Source organism: Lycium barbarum, chromosome 9 (assembly GCF_019175385.1).
Source record: "Lycium barbarum isolate Lr01 chromosome 9, ASM1917538v2, whole genome shotgun sequence".
Taxonomy (NCBI): Eukaryota; Viridiplantae; Streptophyta; class Magnoliopsida; order Solanales; family Solanaceae; genus Lycium; species Lycium barbarum.
Window position 1 is genome coordinate 121,093,887 of NC_083345.1, and position 22,756 is coordinate 121,116,642.

Sequence of the window (22,756 nt, forward strand, 5' to 3'; positions counted from 1 at the left end):
TCACGTTCTAGGGACCTTCTAAAGGGTTGAAACACCTTGGAAAATAATTTTTGGATCAAGACTCAAAGAGCTCAAAAATCAGCCAAGCTTGGCTGAATGCTCTCTCTCTCTAGGCTTAGGTTTTCTTTCTTTGTGTTGTGTAGTTGAAATGAATTGTGATGGCTGATTTCTTGGTCATTATTTGGTGCAACTTTGATGCCTACAAGTTGGAACATGCTCCACTTATGGCATGAGTCACTCCTTTAACTTTACACCTAAAATTTTCTTTCTTTTCCCCTCTACTTTTGGCTATATGGCCGAATTTGTCTCCCTTTGTTTCCTTTCTTCTTCTTTCTTTTCAATTGTTTACAAGACAATCTCATGTGTGGTGAATGATTCACACACCACCCTTTGTCCATTGTAATCATTCCAAGATGAATAATCCATATTTAATGTGAAATGATCCCTCCACCATGTTATCTCTTCCTAAAATAATGTATACTTTCATAAGGTAGTGGATGCTTAAATATTCAATTGCATGCTTCAACTTTTTCTCCTCAAATTTTCAGCTCTTGGCCGAATTTCACACTTGGTTATGAAGTGTACTTTTGTTGTCCACAATATATTGAAAATGTAGTGGATGAATCAACATTTAATTGCACATTTGTATGTCTTCCATTTGCCTTATTTTAGATGACTTTGAGTCATCCTTTTTACCTTGGACGTTGTTGCTCTTGTTGGCTCCTTATTGTCACAAATTTTTACTTAACACCACAATTAAGTAATTCCTAATCTCCAATAACATTTTTTATACTAAGTGAAATTTATAACCGATTAGTTCTAGTTTAGAAATTAAAAATTTGAGGTTTCTATCTCACATCGATTCCTTCGCGAATAACTCGACATATAAAATACGGGGTCTAACAATTACGTAAAACAACTTCCTCTTCTATGTCACCCTCAAGTGTAACCTCACTACTAGAATCTATAACAAGACCATCCAATAGGTTACTATGAAGTTGGACATGAAAGGAAGAATTTCCAATTTCTAGACAAGAATCGCCTTCCTTTGTAACACTTTCCTTCCCCACAAATGGAACGCAATCCTTCAAAGGAAGATCTCAATCACGGGAAAGAGTGTCATCATTCCATAGTGGGTTACATATCACATTATAGTCTCCAAAAGAAACCGTTTGCTCAACATAACCAAACTTCGCACTAGGTACATGACTATTCACATGATCAATTATATCAACATCATCACTAAATTGAGGGTCATTAAACACATCACAAGGTTCCTTAAATAGTATATTTTTATAGCATACAAATTGATCAACACAAGTAACCACACTAGTTGGACGCAAATTGATCTTGCTAGAAGAATCAATTCGGTCATCGCTAGGATCAACTAGTGGGTGCACTAACAATTCACATGACAATGTACTAACATGCATATCAAGAGGATTAACACTAGCACAACTTGAACTCAAGAGAAGAGTCAAGATAGTCATCAATAGGATCAACTAGTGTTGGACCATCCATTACAATGTCAATTGTCATTATAGCATTAGGCACATCACAAGGCAAAGATTCATTAAGCTCAATTAAGGACAACATGATCAATCACATCATTCGTGGTGTTAAAAGTAGCTATTTTACCTTGAAGTTCACATTCATCTCCTTTGCCTTGGGTTTCAACTTTGGAGCTCGTTTGTTCCTTCGGGAAGCTCTCAACCACCTCAAGAACCTTCAAAGGTTGAGGTTCATCATCCGGCTTGCTCCCGAGAATACTTGCACTATCATCAAGACCACTAGAAAAGAAAGGAAAGTTACAAGGGCCTATATAGAGTTTGTGACAACTCTCTCACATCACTCCTCACATCCTCTCCTTTTTTCTCTCTAGAGTTGTCACTTTTCGCTCCCTTACTCCTCTCAATCTTTTCTCTCACAATTTGTTGTGTCTTGTAGACTTGTTCTTGCACTTGGAGAAGTAGCTCTGTCATTTCCTTGAGGTTTTCTTCTGCCCCTTTTATATGATCTCCTATGCACTTGAAGTCTTCTCTTATCTCCTTGAACCCACCACTTGTTCTTGTTTCTTCTTTGGGTTCATTCCTCGCTTGAGGCCCCTCATTCCTCCTACTTCCTTCACTTATCGTCACTCCTCCCCTACCTTCCATAATATAACCATATTGGGAATTTTGTGCCTCCGGATTAGGGTAAGAATTATATGCCCTTGTGTTTCTTGAAGGAGGACATGTATACTCTCTTCTCCTTCTAGGCGGATTCCTAGTCGGCCCAATCCACACACCTATACCTTTTTGCTTGGAATAGGAAGTGTCACAAGCCGATATACGTGAATATCTACTAGAAGATTCCTCTCATAAGAATTATATGCAATCCCATTATCTTCACAAGCATACTTACCACAAAGTGCATAGTCAATAGGCTCATCATCACCACATTCTTCCCATTCTTGCAAACTCTCACCGAGTGGTTCATATCGAAAGTGTGAGGAAGGAGCATACCTCAACTCAATCCCATGTCCATGGCATCTAGGATGAGACTGCTCATGTTCGTATCCACCATAGGATTCTTCTTCATAATCATCCACTCCTTCTCCTTCATAAGCCTCATAAGGTGTTGCCTCACAATTGCCCTTGGAGTAGTATTCTTCACCCTTGTACAAGTTATGATTATATCGACCATGTTCCTCATACGACTCATGAGCACCATCACCATTATATTCATTGTAAGAATAGTGATGCTCACATCCCATGTCGTCTCCCTCATAGCCTCCGTCACCCTCATAGTCATACCGTCCATTGCTAGAGGCATAACTCTCAAAATCGTCTCCACAAGACTCGGAAGCTATGGATGACATCCTTATCTCTCCTTCTCCTTATGTCTCCTCTTCGTGTACCTACAAAACGAGCAAGCAATATTAGTAGCAAAGGTTCCTCACGTCACTCGTATTTACACTCAAGCTTACCTCTCAACCTAAGCTTCTTCCAAGGTTGGTCAAGAACCCTTTTAATCCAAATCAATTCACAAAATTGCTAACCTTTGTGGAGGAATAGATTCTTGTTAATCGAAAGACGGACGACTCGATAAAGCAAAAGGACTTGAGCCAAGAAGATTCAACGATATCAAAACGAGAAAAGCTTGAAAAGAATTGGCACGAATGAAAGACGGACTCAAGAACTAATTAGCAACTAATAAGGTCGATTACTAGTTGTTAATTAGTTGTAAGAATCAAAGAAAAGAAGTTAGGAAAGAGTCAAACCATTTTGACACTTGGAAAATTTTTCAAAAACTCTTCAGTGAATCAGGCTTTCCTTCCGCTTCGCGGATGAAAAGCGGACCAAACAAATTTCTGAATCTCAGGTTCTCAGGAAATCATGCTATCCTTGCGCTATGCGGACCAAAAGCGGAGTGAACAGTACTCTGATTTTTTTTTATTTTTTTATTTTTGCAAAAATCAGAAAATAAGACTTAAGTATTTCTGATTTTTTTTTTCTTTTGGATACTTGGGTCCACAAGCACTTTTTGACCCTTTAACTAAAATTTTGAAGATCAAACCTCCTTCTTAGGTCACCTTCTTCCTTTGAAGATATGAACAACCTCAAGAACACAAAAACAATTCAAAATTTCATCTACCTTCAATTCAACTCCGAATTCGCTCAAATTTCGGATCTAGGCTCCCTTTGATATAGAGAACAAAGCCACTAGAATTTAGCCTTCAATTTCAATTGAATCACAAGACCCACTTTTCAAGTTCTTGAGTTCTTCAAAGCTTCAAAGCCCAACAATGGTGATTCACTTCAAACTTCTCCAAATCACTTGCAACTTCGGATTTAGAGGTTATTGATAGTAACAAACTCGATTCTAACCTCAAATCCAACAACAAAACAACAAAAATCTGATTTTCGAATTTTTTGTATTTTCATTTTTTTTTTTTGAACCAAGGATTGAAGAATGTGAGAACACTCTTCTAAACTCGCTCTTGATACCAAATGATACGAATCGATTTGGGAATGAAGCCAAATCAATTCAAACGCGGAAAAATAAAGGATACGAAGAAAAAGGGATGAGAAAATAGGATAAAAGTAAGACCCAATTAGGGCGAATTTATAGACAAACCTAAGTATATTAAACTTAGACCCTTCCAATTGAATCCGATCCTAAAAGAACCACTAATATTTGACACTCAAGGCAAGAGATTCAATTTGAATCCACAAATGGCAATCTCTTCATGAATATCAATGGACATAAAAGGTTCACAAACCAACAATGGATTCCACCATCATATTGACTAAAATAGCCCTAGAATCTACCTAACAATCTATCACTCAATTTAGAGTATCATAATTCATCATCCAAAATCTAAAATCTAAGTAATGAAATGAAAGACAAGCTATATATACAAGCTAAGTAAAGAAGACTAATAGGCAATTACAATGCTACCCTTAATGAAGTAAGGGTCTTGTTTGGCTAGTCTTCTTAGTGTAGTCTTCAATTCAAGAATTGACCTTCAATGGCCAAACACGCCCCTCCTTGCATAGATGGCCCTCTAATCAACCTTGCATGCATGGCCTTCTTGCAAGCATAACCTTCTTTGCACAAATAGCCAACTCCCGACCTTGTCCAAGTTTGCACATGTAGCCAATTTGCAGAAATGCCCCTATTTGCACGTTTGGTCACTTTGCGCATTTGGCCCCCTTTCTAGTAGCTTCTTCTTCAAGCCTCGCCCAAGCCACCTCCCACACATCATAGGCCTCATTGTGGGGCTTGTATGGGCCTCCAAAGGCCTTCAACGCCATCCTTATCATCCATGCCGCTTGTAGAGCTTGAAGTTTCATATCTTGGCCTTGGATGTAAGTCTTGAAATGAGGTGTGTCAAGTAGGGTTGTATCATGAAAGCACCAATGACTCTGGACTAGCAGGAGGAGAAAGTGGCAGAGCGATCCCAGAGTAGTGAGGACAGTTTCTCGGAAGACCTCATTCGTTCGCCTTTAGATCATTTGCATCTTTGTCTTTGATGGCTAAAAGTTTATTCTTTTGGAGACTCCGTTTCTCCTCCCTGTATGTTAATCATTTGCATCCTCCCTGTGTAAAATTGTGTTTGTTAACATTAGTACTTACAATTGTACATGTGTGCAGATTTTGGTACTCTTAGCGGAATAGGCTTGTTGTATACTTGTAGTAGTGACAATTTGCCTTATGAAAGTCCCAGGAGCAAGAAATCTTAATTGCCCTTTAAGTTTGGGGTAACAACCCGGTCTATAAATATAATACATATCATAAATAGTGGTGGATTCAGAGTTTAAACTTGACAAGTGCAGGGGACACAGTTTGTACTTTTGAAATTGTGTGTTCAAAATTGATGATTACTGAAATGCTAAATAGTTAACAAACACACAAACACATATATAAGGTCAATCAAAATCACAAAGCCTTATATGATCTCTCATGATTTTCTCCTCGCTCTTACGTTGTCACGTTTTTTCAAGAAATAGTTCATTTGATCTTTGAACAGTATTGTATTAAGCAGGATAGCTAGCTACCCCATAAAGAACTGCAAGCTCAGTTATTTGTTGTGAAATTTTTATATATCCTGAAGGAAATATATGAAATTCTCTAGAATATAAAATTGTATGATTAGTGGAAAACATTCCAATACCATTGATGGTTTTTCTATTTTCTGATTCAGAACTCAATCAAGGGAGCTGCTGGCATGAGAAAAGTAAAAATGGACTAATTAATTTTCTCAATATATTCTTAAAACAAAAATGAAATAAGTTTAAACGTCAATTTGATTACCGATCGACTTTTTCATAATTCCTTAGGCATTACCAATATGTAACCTTCATTTCACGTGAAGAATATATATATAATCAGCAAACCAATGAGCAACGCTAACTAAATACTCCATCAATGGTAGAATAAATATTATAATGACCTTTAGGAAGCCTTAACTACTCATCTTAAGTATGCGTGGTTTTGACCAATTTATAGTTTGATGGTCCTTTTTGAAACATCATAGCAACTAAGTACACAAGGCTTAATCCTAGATTTTTTGTCCTTTTTAGGGAATTTTAGTTCTTCAATTATTGAGAAATCAAGCAGGATAATTCCATAATAATCTAAGTGATTTATAGTTTTTTATTTTATGTGCTTTTTTCGGTATCCGAACTAATTATGAGTTGGGAAATATGAGTTCTAGTCTGTGTAGTATTGGACATAGTTTAACCCCACACACACAAAAAAAAAAAGGCATAATACATAAACAGGCCTTTAAACTTGGCTTCAGCTGGCAAGTATGTCTTCCAACTTTGGATGTGCACAAATAGGCACCTCAACTTGTATAAAATTGAACATGTAAACACAAATGCTGACGTGGCACTGACATGTCACATAAAATTTGAAGGGCCACATCAGCGCCAAGTCAATGCCACGTTTAGAACAGTGCCACATCAGGGCATAATACTCAGTGACTCGAACAGACTAGTATCATCTAATGCTAGTTAGGTACCCAATATTTGACGCCATAGATATGTTTCATAAGTCCAGTCTTATGCGTCGGAGAAGGAAGAGCATCAGGGTAAGAAGTGTTAAAAGTCTCACAGCGACTGAATATTTGGATTGACATTTACACTTATACATTGGATTGAAAACTGAAGTTTAGTTTGTGATTTGGGTGAAAGACTTAATGGTTCAAATTTTAAACTGGAACTCTTTTGGAAAGATAACGTGACACGGCAAACATGTAGACTGTATTTACGATACATAGCTATAATTACGAAAAATTACGAAATGTAACTACAAGTAGCAAATACACAACACACACGCGTAACTGTATTATGTGTTGATATAATATGCACTGATACAGCTTTTTCACGTGATTTCAGCTGATATAATATGTGCTGATACAACTGATACCCGCCTGATACAGTTCTTTCGCACGATTTCAACTGATACAACTGATACCCACGATTTTAGCGCAACTATATGTGCCGATACAGCTCTAAACTATAACTATTGCACGAGCAACTGTAGCGACATTTCGTAAATACACAAACTATAGCCATTTATGAAATTTTCTGAATCTTTTTTGGGGAGTCAAGTTAATGTACTGAACGACCTTGTCAGGCTATGCACTACTATTCAGTTCAGGCCAACACATAGATTCTCTACTTTATTCCCCTTTATTTAACCACTACATACTGTTCAAACAGGTTTTAAATCACTTGGATTTCCACTTTTCAAAAGTCTGCTTCCAAGTTCATATCGTTCACTTGCAGGATGCACAGCATTCAAGCATAACCAATAGTATCATCTAATGCTGGTTAACATCAGAGAGAAGAAGACCACATCTAAAACTGGCCTTGTGATTTAGCTGAACAACAACATAGGCATAGCCTTAGCCAAAAAAAAAAAAAAAAAAAGCCCTTGTTATTGAACGTAGACAGTTGGCACATTCAATGTAGCAAAGCCAGATTACAAAATCAGATGACTAATCTTTTCACAAAACTATGTGAAGCTATGGAGGTAGAAAAAGATCCGCTATAACTTTTAGCTTAATCAATTTGATGAGAGGATACAGGAGATAGTGTATACTCGCTCTGGCGAACGACAACCAAAAAAAAACTACCAGAAACGCATGAAAGACGTCAACTATGAGAATTTAAGAAGACGTCTTTTAACTGGAATCTACCTTGCATACGCAGAAAATCAAGGGAGAATTTTTTTCCTTCGACGTGGGGTCTCTCTCTTGACAAACATCTTCTCAAACTCATCAAGGGGTCGACTGGAACCATCAGGTTGACTAACAAACTTCCAACCACCACCATTCCCACGCTTGCCACGAGATCCTAGCATCTCAACAGTGAAATTCCAGCCATTTGAAGGGCGCCTGCGGCTATACTTGTGGCATTTCACTTTTTTCGCCATCTAAAACGAAAGCAAAACCAGAGTTAGTAAAAACAGAATAACAGTACACATAACAGATCAAAATCTTATTTTGGTGCGCAACAATACTTCAGACCATTATCGTTACAACTTATTCGTTTAATTTCGTTCCTAGACATGCTAACCTTCATCTTGTTGAAGTTCATCCTCTGGACAAACTCTTGATACAACATCTCATCTTCCTTCATTGATATTTCATAGTGCACCTCATCAGGATCCCTGGTAGTCCCATCCCAACCCTCGGGCATGACCTTGAAGTCCGGTTTATAAGGAAGAGTTGCAACATGAAATTCCCTGTCATGAGAATTGAAAAATCTGCAGAACAAGCAAGATATGTTATTTTAATAAAGTAATGATTTTCATAACAATGACCAGGTGATCAGCACAAACATATTACTAGACTAGCGTCTACCGCAAGCATGCCCGCTTTCACCATGATATAATTGAAGGTACAGATGTTTGTGTCCAAGATGTGAGAGAAGCACCGCTGCTAAAGTGATTAACAGTTTGACAATAAAACCTTGAACCACATCCGATAAAACTTTAACTTCTTCCAAGTTTGTTTTAGTGGATTTTCCAATTTATATTTAGCTTCGGACACATACCTACTAGGTTAGTACTTAGTAGTAAACAATTTTTTCATAGCGGCATAAACAAAATTTAATCAGGTATTAATGAGGATGTGTTTATCCAACAGCAAATAAAGAACCATGAATGTGAACAATCAAATCCGATAATAAATCATAAGTCTATACTGATGATTTGTAATGGAAAAACAGAAAGCAACGCAAGGCTTTTCCAGGTCTACTTGAAGGTTATTTTTATCAGGTAAAGCCAAGGTCTACTGGAATACCTCTACCCTGAGTGTGCCTTGAATATTATGAAGCAATGTAGGGACGATAAAAAGAAAATTCATATTATATTTTTAAAGAAAACTATACGGTATACCTGCTCTTTTGAGATTGGATCGATTAATAAGCATTTGATAAGTACAATCTTAGATAGTTTTATCTTACTACTTTACCAAATTAAAGTAGACTGTAAGGATTAATTTACTGCTTTTAAAGAGCCACAAGTTCAGGGACTGAGTTATTTAGACAAACCTAAAAGCATTCTAGATGTAATATAATAGAGAAAAGGCCATAAATAGTCCCTTATCTATGGGAGTAGGTCTAAAATGGTCCCTTAACTATACACTTACCGGTTTTAGTCCTTTAACTATTCAAAATCTTATCAAATTTGGTCTCCGTCTATTTTTTATACAAACAGCGTACAAACCCATAAACCTCCGTGAGATTAATGTAAAACCATTCTTCAAACCTGTCTCTCTCTCCTCGCTTCTTTTTCCTCGAGTTCCTCTTGTTAAAAAGAAAAAAAAGAAAGAAAAAAAAGAGCATTCTAGCATTGGTGTCGCTCTCGAGTCTCTGAAATTCGAAAAGACAAACTCAGGCACACAATTTCTGTAACCATTCTCAAACACTACTAAAAAACTGGCAAAAATCGACGGACTGCGTCGGTTATTTTTTATATTATTTTCTAAAATAAACCGATGGAGTCCGTTGGGGTTTTTTTAAAAAAAAAAATTATAAAAAAATCGACCGACTCCGTCGATTTTTAGAGCGAAAAAACAGTATAAATTAAATCAATGTAAGTATATGAACAAAGAATATCAGTGGTCTAGTGGTAAAGCCCTTTAATGCCAAGGAACATACCCGGGTTCTATTCCAAATTCCTACATTTCATTCTTTAATTTAAAAAAAAAAAAAAAAAACCAACGGGAGTCCGTCGGTTTTTTTTTTTTTTAAACCGATGGACTCCGTTGGTTTTAACCGACGCAGTCCGTCAGTTACGAAAAGCGAGAGAAAACTTGAGGAAAAAAGTTGAGGTTAAAGAATGAACTTGAGGGAAAAGAAGCGGGGAGAGAGAGAGAGAGAGATAAGTTTGAGGAATGGTTTAACATTAATCTCACGGAGGTTTATGGGTTTGTACGTTGTTTGTTTAAAAAATAGACGGAGACCAAATTTGATAAGTTTTTGAATAGTTAAAGGACTAAAACCGGTAAGTGTATAGTTAAGGCACCATTTTAGACCTACTCCCATAGATAAGGGACTATTTATGGCCTTTTCTCTAATATAATACATATACCATATCTAAGTTAAGCTTCCACCACCAGAACATGGGTATTCGGCTGATTTTATAATGTTCCATAAGAATTACTTCACAATTCAGTTAAAATATGAGCTGAAAGTCTCAGCCACCTAAAAAGTACTCCCTCTGCGCCATATTACTTGTCCACTTTCCGTTTTACACGCCCTTTAAGAAATCATAAATAAAAGTGTGTTTTACTATATTACCCGTATCTCTCTCCAATAAATTGCACTCTAATCAATATTGGTTACTTTAAAAACAATTAATGTTAAGGACAAAATAGGAAAAATTTAATTAATTCTATCTTGGTTTTGTAAATTGACAAGTATTTTGGGACGGATAATTTTCGTAAGGTGAACAACTAATATGGACAGAGAGAGTAGATAAAAGACATATTCCAGAAGCCTAATATGAAAATTATACTCCAACGACACCAACAACATACCCTATGCTCATGTTTTGATCTTTTATACTTTTGTGGTACCCTTTTGCTACTAAACATTAATAAAATACCTTTATCAAAAAATAATACTACTAACATCAAACATGGACAAAAGTTAAAAGTAACAACAAAATCTCAAAAGATTTGTAACAAAATGACTTCAGAATCTAATCCACTTACTCTGGGCATGTATCAAGCAAGAGCTCTACCGAGTCATCCAATGGACGTCCAAGCTTCTTCTCTTCCTCCTCCTCAAGTTCCTTCAGCCACAGAATTGCATGAACCCTCTGCCTCATGATCCTGTAATCTTTAGCTAAGCGCTCAACCGTATACAACTCTGGGTTCTCCTTATGCTTCTTGTACATTTCTGTCTTCTCTGAATCCTTCAAATAAGACCCCCTTGCACCTGGCTCCATTACCTGCTCCAATAACACCAAACTTTGATAATCAGTCATAGTTGGGAAGGATACTACCACTTCATACCCTTATTTCTTCATCGAGTTCTTAATGTTGAACCAGAAACAATTCTAGCTAACCAACAACAAGAATGTTACTTTCTCCCTATCCCATTTTTTATGCTAGTGAAAAGAAATTTTTTAGATTCCGACGACGACAATATTACATATTCTCATGGTTTTTAAGTACGGTTTGCCATATTACGACATATGCCACTGCTCCATGACTTAAAACTTTATTTTCAAGAAACTCCATAGCCCGGAAATGGAAACTAAACGATCTAACCCTGGTACACAGAATTACATGCAACTGCAAGTACTAAACATTATCTCTAATTTTTTTGACAAAGGTAACATCTTGTATTCATGTCCAAAAGCAGCACCTGGAAGTGCTGAAGGGGTAATTACAACCTCATAAAAACTAGTCTGCTATATCATTACAATTTGCCTATAAAATCTATCAAATCCCCTATATCCCCCAATAAATTCTGTTTACACCAAAAATATAAGACACTAAGACAATTCATCCTAAATTGATGGATGAAGTTGCTTTTGTCTTCAAAAAGTCTTAAATTTTTCTCTTTCCAAGCTATCCACCAAATGCAAGCAGGGATTAGCTGCCACCAGTTCTCTTCTCCATTTCTAATGCAAATCCCTTGCCAACTGTTGAGTAGTTCAAAAGTAGTTTTAGGCATGACCCAACTAACACCAAGAATACAAAAGAACATGTACCACAAATTTGCAGTTGTCTTGCAATGAATGAAAAGGTGGTCGTTTGTTTCCATATTTAATCCACAAAGTAGACATCTTGAGCAAATCTGAAAACCTCTTCTTTTTAGCCTTTCATGTGTAGGCATGCTTTCCTAACCACTAACCAAGCCAAGCAAGAGACCTTTAGGGGGATCTTGATTTTCCAAATGAGTTTCCAAGGCCACACCACTGTGATGGAGGTTCTATGATTATAATTCCAGTAGGCAGACTTGACAGTGAAAAAGCTCTTACTATTATCTCTAAACATTATCTCTAATCAATCTAGACCATACGTGCTTATAGAATTATCAAATTTCTGATAATTATCTCTAATCTTCATGACTTGTGTCACAACAGTGAACTATTCCTTATTGATCAATGGTGGCTTAACTATTCCAATTTTTTCCCTATGGAACAAGGCTGCAATCTGAAAACTCTTAGGGGCTGTTGCTAAGGAAAAAAGAGAGGAAAATTTCACATATGGTCACTCAGCTTGATGAATTTATGTCGTAAAGTCACTTTTCTTATACTCTATTTTCCACAAAATCATTCTGAGCGGAAATACTACTTTCTCCACCGGAAATCGCATGTAGATGGACCCACAGAATCAATTTTTGTATCCCAATAAAAAAAACCACCCGAGCCAATAACCAAACAAAATGTGTCGTACATAAATGATGATCCTTTCCCTTAATTCTCCCAGAGATTCACATACGATGAGTGCCTTTTGTTTCCCTCATTTCTCCCAAAAGTTCATCTGATACACTTTATCTTTTGAGAAATAAATACATTTTTGGAATGAAACAAAATACTCACATGTTCGTGTGTTTCTTTTTTCCCCTCTTTAGATCATTCATCTGCTATAAAGAGGTTGATAGTATAACATGCTCTATGCACAAAGTAGTAACTTACGAGAAAGCAATATGGCCATTCACAAAGTTGGTTTCCTTATTCTCCTCCTTTTGTTTAGTAAGTGATTTCACTAATTCAGAAACTACAAAACTGAAATACATACTATACACTTCTTCCTGATTTTGTTCACCTACTTAAATTAGAAGTAGGCATCATCACAAGTTTTGTTCTTCTTTCAATTTATATAAATTAGAAGTGATACTATGTTATTGCTTAAATAACGAAATAGGATAACTCAGGACAAAACATGGCATTCTTGATTGTGCTAGCTAGTACTGTCATGCTTAGGAAGTGAAATGATTTTTTTCTTAATGTCAAATTTTGTTTTTGTTTGATTATATGTGTACTTGTCATATAGAATGAAAGGTACGACCCTAATGATAAACATGGAGGTTTATTGAACTTATATACGCTGATAGTGGAATGAATTCTCACACTGTCATGTACTTTGACAGGTTGTAGCAAGTTGTATTGTTTATATTTTAAAAAGGGAAAAGGGTCAAATATACCCCTCTACTTTAGTTTATTGGCTAACTTTACCCTCCGTTAGCCAGAGTGTTCAAATATACCCCTCCATTAGCCAAAGTGTTCACTTATACCTTAATTGGATGGAAATCCCCAATTCAGCCAAAATTACCCAATTAATTAAAGAAACCCATGCCCCATATTATAACCCGCCCGGACCCACAAGAAATAATTTCACCCCACCCAAATATATCCCTTTTACGTTCTAAAACATTACTTTCTGAGATAATATAATTTCCTCTTCCAAGAACCCACTTGAGGGGATCACAGTCGGTACGTTGTTGTAATATATTTTCCTCTTAACTCCCAAATTTGTTGACTATCTAGGCTTGAGTAATTTTGGAGCAGAGTGGAACTATACGGAGCCACTGTGGCAACTCAAACTCATCTTTGCACATTCAATAGATACTGGGTTCCTAACTATACTTTCTTTTTCTTTTCATTGATATTCTTGAAAAGCTAAATTACCTACCTCTTTGTTAATGAAGGAAAATGATTCCTCGTTATTATCTTTCCATCCCATTACATACAAACCACATACCAAATGAAATATTCTATTTTTATACGTATAAGCCAAATTACATGTCAGTTTTTATGATGATCAAATGAAATATGCCAATTTAAAAGTTCTTCCCCTTCTTTTTATCCACAAATGGCATTTTGTAAAATTTAGCTAAATTTGATTCAAACCGATGCCCTGAATGCATGGCAAAGTGCAATTGCGTGGAAGGCAAAACATAATCCCAATCCAGGAAAAACTCCACTAAGGCCATCTCCAACCTTGCACCATTGTTTACACCAAATCCTATTTTGGTGTAATATTTGGTGTTTTATAGCTCCAACCTTGCACCATTTCTTACACCATTTTGATATGTGAATAATTTGGGGCAACACTATTCATCAAAACCATTACTATTCATCAATATTTTTTTAAAAAAATATATAACACTTTTAATTTACGGAAAAGGGTCAAATATACCCCTGTACTATTAGAAAAGGGTTAAATATACCCCTCGTTATACTTTGGGTTCAAATATACCCTTCCCGTTATACTTTGGGTTCAAATATACCCTTCGTTTATACTTTGAGTCCAAATATACCCCTTCTCCGTTAAAATTGTCCAAGGTGGACATGAGATATGACGTGAAACTGACAACTCGGTAAGGTGGACACCACATGGCATGCCACCTCACCACCCCAACCCATTTACCTCTCTCTTCCCCTTCTTCTTCCACCACTACCATCTCCTTCCCTTCACCTTTGCAACCATTAGTACCACCAACTAAAAAACAAGTAAAAGAATATTCATCATTTTAGTAAGAAACACAACTAGTAAGTGAAACTCACGAATCACAAAGTAAAAAAGAGCTCAAAACTGAAAAAATAAACTGGCCAGAATCTGTTTAAGTTTCAAAAGGCCCCTTTAGATTTGAATAAACTACACTACTACCTTGCTGGTGGATTTCCATATACACAAAAACTCTCGTTGTAATGACCCATAACAGATTTAAACCTCCAGAGGGATTTGAAGCCATTTCTTTGTTGGAATCACATTCAAATTTCTACAAGAACATATAATATTTCTCTACATTTTAGGCTACAAGAACATAATATTTCTCTACATTTTAGGCTATATTTTGGTAAGTTTTTCAACATTTTTTACTTACATTCTTCTAGCTTCATGCGATCCTTTTTTTTTTCTTTCTTTTTAAAGAATTTGAGGATGGTTTTGGGTCTCCTGTACCAATAACTACATTCTTGTAACTTTTTAAGTAACTAACATGAATCCAGGTAAAATGTTATACAGAACCAAAGCACGTCTAATTTAACTCTTTTTTTTTTTGGTTTTAATCGACTCCTATTTCTCTGATAGTGTGGTGGTGCTAATGGTTGCAAAGGTTGTGGAGGGGAGGAGATTGGTAGTGCCAAAAATCATCCTCAAATTCTTAAAACAGAAAAGAAAAAAAAAGGATCGCATGAAGCTAGAAGAATGTAAGAAAAAAATGTTGAAAAACTTACCAAAATGTAGAGAAATATTATGTTCTTGTAGCCTAAAATGTAGAGAAATATTATATGTTCTTGTAGAAATTTGATTGTGATTCCAGCGATTTGAATTAGGTATATTAGGCAATAAATGAAAAAATTAAAATTTATAATATGTTAAATTAAATGGAAAAGGGTCAAATATACCCTTGTACTATCAGAAAAGGGTTAAATATACCCCTCGTTATACTTTGGGTCCAAATATACCCTTCCTGTTATACTTTGGGTTCAAATATACCCTTCGTTTATTATTTGAGTCCAAATATATCATTTCTCTGTTAAAATTGTCCAAGGTGGACATGAGATATGACATGGCACTGACAACTCTGTGAGGTGGACACCACATGGCATGCCACCTCGCCACCCCAACCCATTTACCTCTCTCTTCCCCTTCTTCTTCCACCATTTTCTTCCCTTCACAACCTTTGTAACCATTAGCACCCCCAACTAAAAAACAAGTAAAAGAATATTCATCATTTTAGTAAAGAAACACAACTAGTAAGTGAAACTCACGAAAACCACAAACAAACAAAAAAAGAGCTCAAAACTGAAAAAATAAATCGGCCAGAATCTGTTTAAGTTTCAAAAGGCCCCTTTAGATTTGAATAAACTACACTACTACCTTGCTGTTGGATTTCCATATACACAAAAACTCTCATTGTAATGACCCATAACAAATTTAAACCTCCAGAGGGATTTGAAGTCATTTCTTTGCTGGAATCACATTCAAATTTCTACAAGAACATATAATATTTCTCTACATTTTAGGCTACAAGAACATAATATTGCTCTACAGTTTAGGCTACATTTTGATAAGTTTTTCAACATTTTTTCCTTACATTCTTCTAGCTTCATGTGATCCTTTTTTTTTTCTTTTCTTTTTTAAGAATTTGAGGATGATTTTTGGCACTACCATCTCCTCCCCTCCACAACCTTTGCAACCATTAGCACCACCACACTATCAGAGAAATAGGAGTCGATTAAAACCAAAAAAAAAAAAAAGTTAAATTAGACGTGCTTTGGTTCTGTATAACATTTTACCTGGATTCATGTTAGTACTTAAAAAGTTACAAGAATGTAGTTATTGGTACAGGAGACCAAAACCATCCTCAAATTCTTAAAAAAGAAAGAAAAAAAAAAGATCGCATGAAGCTCACTTGTAAATATGGTTTCAGTACAACCCATGTACTGTTCTGTGTTTAATACATACAACATGTTACCTTCTCAAACAAAAAAAAAAGGATCGCATGAAACTAGAAGAATGTAAGGAAAAAATGTTGAAAAACTTACCAAAATGTAGCCTAAAATGTAGATAAATATTAGATGTTCTTGTAGAAATTTGAATGTGATTCCAACAAAGAAATGGCTTCAAATCCCTCTGGAGGTTTAAATTTGTTATGGGTCATTACAACGAGAGTTTTTGTGTATATGGAAATCCAATAGCAAGGTAGTAGTGTAGTTTATTCAAATCTAAAGGGGCCTTTTGAAACCTAAACAGATTCTGGCCAGTTTATTTTTTCAGTTTTGAGCTCTTTTTTCTTTTGTGATTTTCGTGAGTTTCACTTACTAGTTGTGTTTCTTACTAAAATGATGAATATTCTTTTACTTGTTTTTTAGTTGGTGATGCTAATGGTTGCAAAGGTTGTGAAGGGAAGGAGATGGTAGTGGTGGAAGAAGAAGGGGAAGAGAGAGGTAAATGGGTTGGGGTGGTGAGGTGGCATGCCATGTGGTGTCCACCTCACCGAATTGTCAGTTCCACGTCATATCTCATGTCCACCTTGGACAATTTTAACGGAGAAAGGGTATATTTGGACTCAAAGTATAAACGAAGGGTATATTTGAACCCAAAGTATAACGGGAAGGGTATATTTGAACCTAAAGTATAACGAGAGGTATATTTAACCCTTTTCTGATAGTACAGGGTTATATTTGACCCTTTTCCGTAAATTAAAAGTGTCACATATTAAAAAAAATTGATGAATAGTAATGGTTTTGCTGAATAGTGCAACACTATTCACACATCAAAATGGTGTACGAAATGGTGCAAGGTTGGAGCTCTAAAACACCAAATATTACACCAAAATAGGATTTGGTGTAAAAAATGGTGCAAGGTTGGAGATGGCCTTAGTGGAGTTTTTCCTGAATTGGGATTATGTTTTGCCTTCCACGCAATTGCACTTTGCCGTGCATTCAGGGCATCAGTTTGAATCAAATTTAGCTAAATTTTACAAAATGCCATTTGTAGATAAAAAGAAGGGGAAGAACTTTTAAATTGGCATATTTCATTTGATCATCATAAAAACTGGCATGTAATTTGGCTTATACGTATAAAAAATAAAATATTTCATTTGGTACGTGGTTTGTACGTAATGGGATGGAAAGATAATAACGAGGAATCATTTTCCTTCATTAACAAAGAGGTAGGTAATTTAGCTTTTCAAGAATATCAATGAAAAGAAAAAGAAAGTATAGTTACTCTTTTCAGTTGGCACTTTTTCTCCCCTGTAAACAGTGTGGATAATTTTTTGAATTTTGTTAGCTCCCTAACTCTAGCACAGTAGGGTCTTAGGGGATATCTTTTTGGATCTTTTGACTGGTTTACAGATTTTTGCTCAGCTAGCTTCATGTTAATTCTTGTTTGAAGCAGCTCTATGCTTAGTTGTAACCTCTGCATCTTCTTGATGCCATTCTAATACATTTTAATTACTTCACCAAAAAAAAAAAAAAAAGTATAGTTAGGAACCCAGTATCTATTGAATGCGCAAAGATGAGTTTGAGTTGCCACAGTGGCTCCGTATAGTTCCACTCTGCTCCAAAATTACTCAAGCCCAGATAGTCAACAAATTTGGGAGTTAAGAGGACAATATATTACAACAACGTACCGACTGTGATCCCCTCAAGTGGGTTCTTGGAAGAGGAAATTATATTATCTCAGAAAGTAATGTTTTAGACCGTAAAAGGGATATATTTGGGTGGGGTGAAATTATTTCTTGTGGGTCGGGGCGGGTTATAATATAGGGCATGGGTTTCTTTAATTAAATGGGTAATTTTGGCTGAATTGGGGATTTCCATCCAATTAAGGGTATAAGTGAACACTTTGGCTAACAGAGGGGTATATTTGAACACTCTGGCTAACGGAGGGTAGAGTTAGCCAATAAACTAAAGTAGAGGGGTATATTTGACCCTTTTCCCTTTTAAAAAATTAACTTACATACACTAGACATTGTAAAAACAATTCCTACATACACTATCATGTGATCTAAAAGATAACTACAGGTAACCATCTATAATAAGGAGGATTAGTATCCTTAACTTAAATCCATAGCCTGATAGTGTGTGTGCAGAGAGGTTTAATTCATAACATGGGGGCATTTGGAGGTACACTTGTACTAGGAAGCAAGGTGGCAGTTGCAGCTTATGAAAAGCTGTTTTGAACACTTCCTAAGCATGCCTAGACATCATTTTGTGCTACAGCTAGCATTACATAACAGGCTTTCAACAGTAGATAGACTGAGCAAATGGGGGATTCAAGAGGCCACAGAATGTGTTCTATGCTCAACTAATGCTGTGGAGTCTCATTCACACTTATTCTTCAGTTTCCCTTACTCTAGGAATCTATGTCAGTCATTACTTTCATGGATGGGAATAAGAAGGCAAGTTGGTGAGTCGGATACAGAGGTGCAATGACTACCTTCGGTGCTACGCAATATAAGAGCGATGACCATGATTCTTGGGTTTCTTCTTGGTCTACTGTGTTTGTATCGAGAGGAACTGTCACAGGTTTAAACAAGATACAAGGGACAACAGTGATAGGCTCAAAGAGGTCATTTTGCAATTGCAAATTATGGGCTAGAGGCACAGTTCAAGTGGAGAAGAATATTAGACAAGCTTAGCAGTGTTCCCCGTTAATAGACTTAGACTACTAATTCATTGTAACATGTCTCAAACACTTCCTAGAAGGTGTTGAGTTCATTAGATCTGATAGGAATTGTCATTTAAAAAAAAAAAACTGATAGGAGATTATTCTGCAGCTTTATAGCTAACTGCATTTGGTTATTTTTTGTAGAATCTAGCTCTAGAGTCAAATGAGCTAGTCAAGTACATTGGTCACTTGGTTAAACAAAAAAATTCAGTTTAACCAAAAGAAAAAGAACTAGAATTCATAACTACAATTGCTTCCCATTACTCCTTAGGTAGTTTCTTTCGATCAATATATAGTTTCCATGTATGCAAACTTTGTACTCCAAAAACAAGAAAATCCCATTTTAAAAATCAACACAAAAATTTGACAACTCAAAACCTCATACTCTAAAGCATAAATCTATAAATTCCAATCAGCCTGCACACTATACATTACTCCCCTACCAACTTTATCTTTTCTAATTACAACAACATACCCGGTGTACGAGTGTATGCAGACCTTACCCCTATCTTGGAGGTAGAGAGGTTGTTTCCGATAGACCCTTGGCTCAAGGAAAAGCATTTCAAATACAACAGGTAGTAGTGAAAATTTGAAGAATAAGATACTACGCGAATACTAACTAATAGTACTAAATAATCCAGAATGTATCTTTTCTGGATTATTAAAAAAGTGTAACAAACTCGCTCGTACAGAGGAAGTAGAAAAGAAAATTTACCAAAACGAATTTACAAATAAAAACTATATTGGTCATCAAAAGCGAAACTGCTGCAATGAAAAAGAAGGACAAATGATGTAGGTGAAAATCTATGCATCACTGGCCAACAAGAACTTCAGCCAACTACTTCAAATTTTCACATTCAAAATCAGAAACAGCAAATGGTAACAGAAATTGGAGGACATAGTATAGGAGGATAAGAAAAATTATTAACAAAATCAGATTTTTGCACTAAATCCTTTGTTAGAAGCTAGCTCGCTTTCAGGTAACGGTCTACACTAAACATGGAATTGATAACCTAAAAAATATGGATACAGTAAAAAATCAATAGTGTAATGTATATTAGTTAAAAAATCATTACCTGTTTCATCAAAACACTGATATCCTTCATTCTATCATCCCATCCTTGTTAACCCAGTAAACCATAAACTTGAACCCCAACCCGCATCCCAAACCAAACATTTTCTCTAGGAAAACAAGTTCCTTTAAAATGAGGAAAATGACTTCCATAATGTAAGTACGGAAAACAAGTTCCACAAGTGACCTTCTAAGTTTATTGTTTACTCCCCACCCACCCATGTCCCCAACCCCCCGCCTCTTTTCCATCCAACCCCCCTCTACCCCCATACCCCCACTCCCCCCCCCCCCCCCACACACACAATCCCACTCCCATAATGTATTGTTAGATTATATATCAATGTTCTTGGAATAATATTTTTTTTCTTACTTACCAAACACGAGAAAACAAGTAAACATTTTCCTTCATACCAAACACACCCAAAAACAGATTTTTTTGCACTATATCAGGTAACTAACTGTCTACACTAAACAAGGAGTTGATAACCTAAAGATTATGGGTACAGTAAAAAAATCATCACAGTATGTATATTAGTTAAATTAAAAAAAAAATGAATATTTACCTGTTTCATCAAAACACTGATATCTTTCATTCTATCATCCCATCCATCAACAAAAGCTTTCCCTTTTCTATTCTCAGCTTGAAGTTCCTTAACTCTATCAATCTCTTCATCAGTCCATCTAGTTGACCCGAAGCAGTAGGGCCATTATCGGGCCGACCCAAACCCATTTGTCGGCCCGCAACTTCTCCGTCAAAATGCTCTTTTGTTAAACCAGCAGACCATGAATTTGTACCCGAACCAGCATTATCCCAACCCAAATCTTGTTCTGTAGATGAGCCGAAATTGGCACTCCAATCATTTCCAGTAGAAAAGGGCTTAACAAAGTTCACACTTCCACCTACTCCTGATTCTCACCTACACCTCACCCCACCCCACCCCCTGCTCTCCTCCCAACCTACTACTCCCCGCTCTAACAGTCTAACCCGCTACCCCCCAACCTCGCCCTACCTCCCTGACCTACCACCCCCCAACCTACCCCCCGCTCGCCTACCCAACCCCTCACCTACCCCTACCCACCCACCCATGCACCCCCAACACAAACACCACCAAAAATTGCACTCTGAGTTCAAAAACCTCATAGTGTTTTGATTAGGATACATGCAAATGCTCTTTAAATGAGATTTTCCAACTTGAGTACTAAACACAAGAAAATGAGTAGTTCAATCACTTATTTTTTGAGAAAATATTTTCTAGGAAAACATTTTCCTTCATACCAAACACACCCTATTATCCTCTCTTAAGAGCTCATTATCATCTACATTAAACATGGAGTTGATAAAAAATAAAAATAAAAAACAAAAAGAAAAGGAAGATTTACCTGTTTCATCAAAACACTGATATCTTTCATTCTATCATCCCATCCATCAACAAAAGCTTTCCCTTTTCTATTCTCAGCATGAAGTTCCTTAACTCTATCAATCTCTTCATCAGTCCATCTAGCTGACCCGAATCCACCAACAGTCGGGCCATTATCGGGTCGACCCGAACCCATTTGTCGGCCCACAACTTCACCATCAAAATGCTCTTTAGTTAAACCAGTAGACCATGAATTTGAACCAGCATTATCCCAACCCAAAGAATCTTGTTCTGTAGATGATGACCCGAAATTGGAACTCCAACTTTTATCATTTCCAGTAGAAAAAGGTTTAATAAAGTTGATGTTTTTTAAGGTTTTATGAAATGGGTTTTGTGAGAAATTTGTTAAGATTCGTTGTAAAGCTCGCATTTTTTTATTTTTTATTTTTTTATTTTGAGTTCTTGATTTTGAGTTGTTGCTAAAACCCTAAAGAGATGAACTCAGGAAGCAATGGAAACACAGAAAAAGAAAGGGAGAGAAAATGATAAAAACAGTCTCTTATGTTTGATGGTAATTTTAAAATAGTCTCTTAAGTATGAAGTTAACCGTTTTAGTCTTTTAAGTTTGTCAAAAAGTTTACACTTTAGTCTCATAGAGCGATAAATTGAATTCCCATAAAAATACCACTACATCGAGCACTAGTGATTTCGTATCCAGTCAAAATCTTGGCTATTTGACTGTAAAATATTTACAAACTCTATTTGTTAGATTTGACGAAAAATATATTTAAAAAAAAATGATCATTAGCGGAAACTCACATTTATTGGTATAATTTTTATACTTTTTGATGTTTTTAATTCGTTTATAACTGTATATGTTAAATTAAACGAGAAATATGAAATAAATGATAATTATCGGAAACTCATATTTAGAGGTGTAATTATTATACTTTCTACTATTTTTAATTTATTTATAACTCTATCTGTTAAATTTGACGAGAAATATGAAAAAGTGATAATGAGCGGGAATTCACATTTAAAGGTATAATTGTTATACTTTCTGCTATTATGATGTATCCATGGATTACTCCCTCCGTTCACTTTTACTGGTCCACTATGGACTTTGCACTTCACTTAAGAAATAATAAATGAAATCCATAATTTATCATCATACTCATATTA

At 36.0% G+C, this 22,756-nt stretch overlaps 1 protein-coding gene across 3 annotated transcripts; it reads right to left on the minus strand.

The window, feature by feature from the left end:
• Positions 1-7,411: 7,411 nt before the first annotated feature.
• On the minus strand, positions 7,412-22,131 carry LOC132609726 (protein GAMETE CELL DEFECTIVE 1, mitochondrial). 3 transcript variants are annotated; one of them, XM_060323853.1, is made up of 4 exons: positions 21,597-22,131; positions 10,718-10,956; positions 8,073-8,262; positions 7,412-7,929 (listed from the first exon to the last, which is right to left on the minus strand). In XM_060323853.1, exons 1-4 carry the CDS (start codon positions 22,002-22,004, stop codon positions 7,711-7,713), a joined length of 1,056 nt encoding a protein of 351 aa, XP_060179836.1. In that variant the 5' UTR covers positions 22,005-22,131; the 3' UTR covers positions 7,412-7,710. The 3 variants fall into 3 exon arrangements, with proteins under 3 accessions (XP_060179836.1, XP_060179837.1, XP_060179838.1); XM_060323854.1 differs by lacking the exon at positions 21,597-22,131 and adding an exon at positions 20,780-20,943; XM_060323855.1 differs by lacking the exon at positions 21,597-22,131 and adding an exon at positions 20,221-20,271.
• Positions 22,132-22,756: the final 625 nt, after the last annotated feature.

Excerpts from the sequence above, each read along its gene's own strand:
- LOC132609726 (XM_060323853.1), bottom strand. The coding sequence starts at position 22,004 with ATGCGAGCTTTACAACGAATCTTAACAAATTTCTCACAAAACCCATTT. Across the intron at positions 8,263-10,717 it reads TTGCTTGATACATGCCCAGA|ATTTTTCAATTCTCATGACA; the intron begins GTAAGTGGATTA and ends CTTGTTCTGCAG. Across the intron at positions 7,930-8,072 it reads TGAACTTCAACAAGATGAAG|ATGGCGAAAAAAGTGAAATG; the intron begins GTTAGCATGTCT and ends CTTTCGTTTTAG.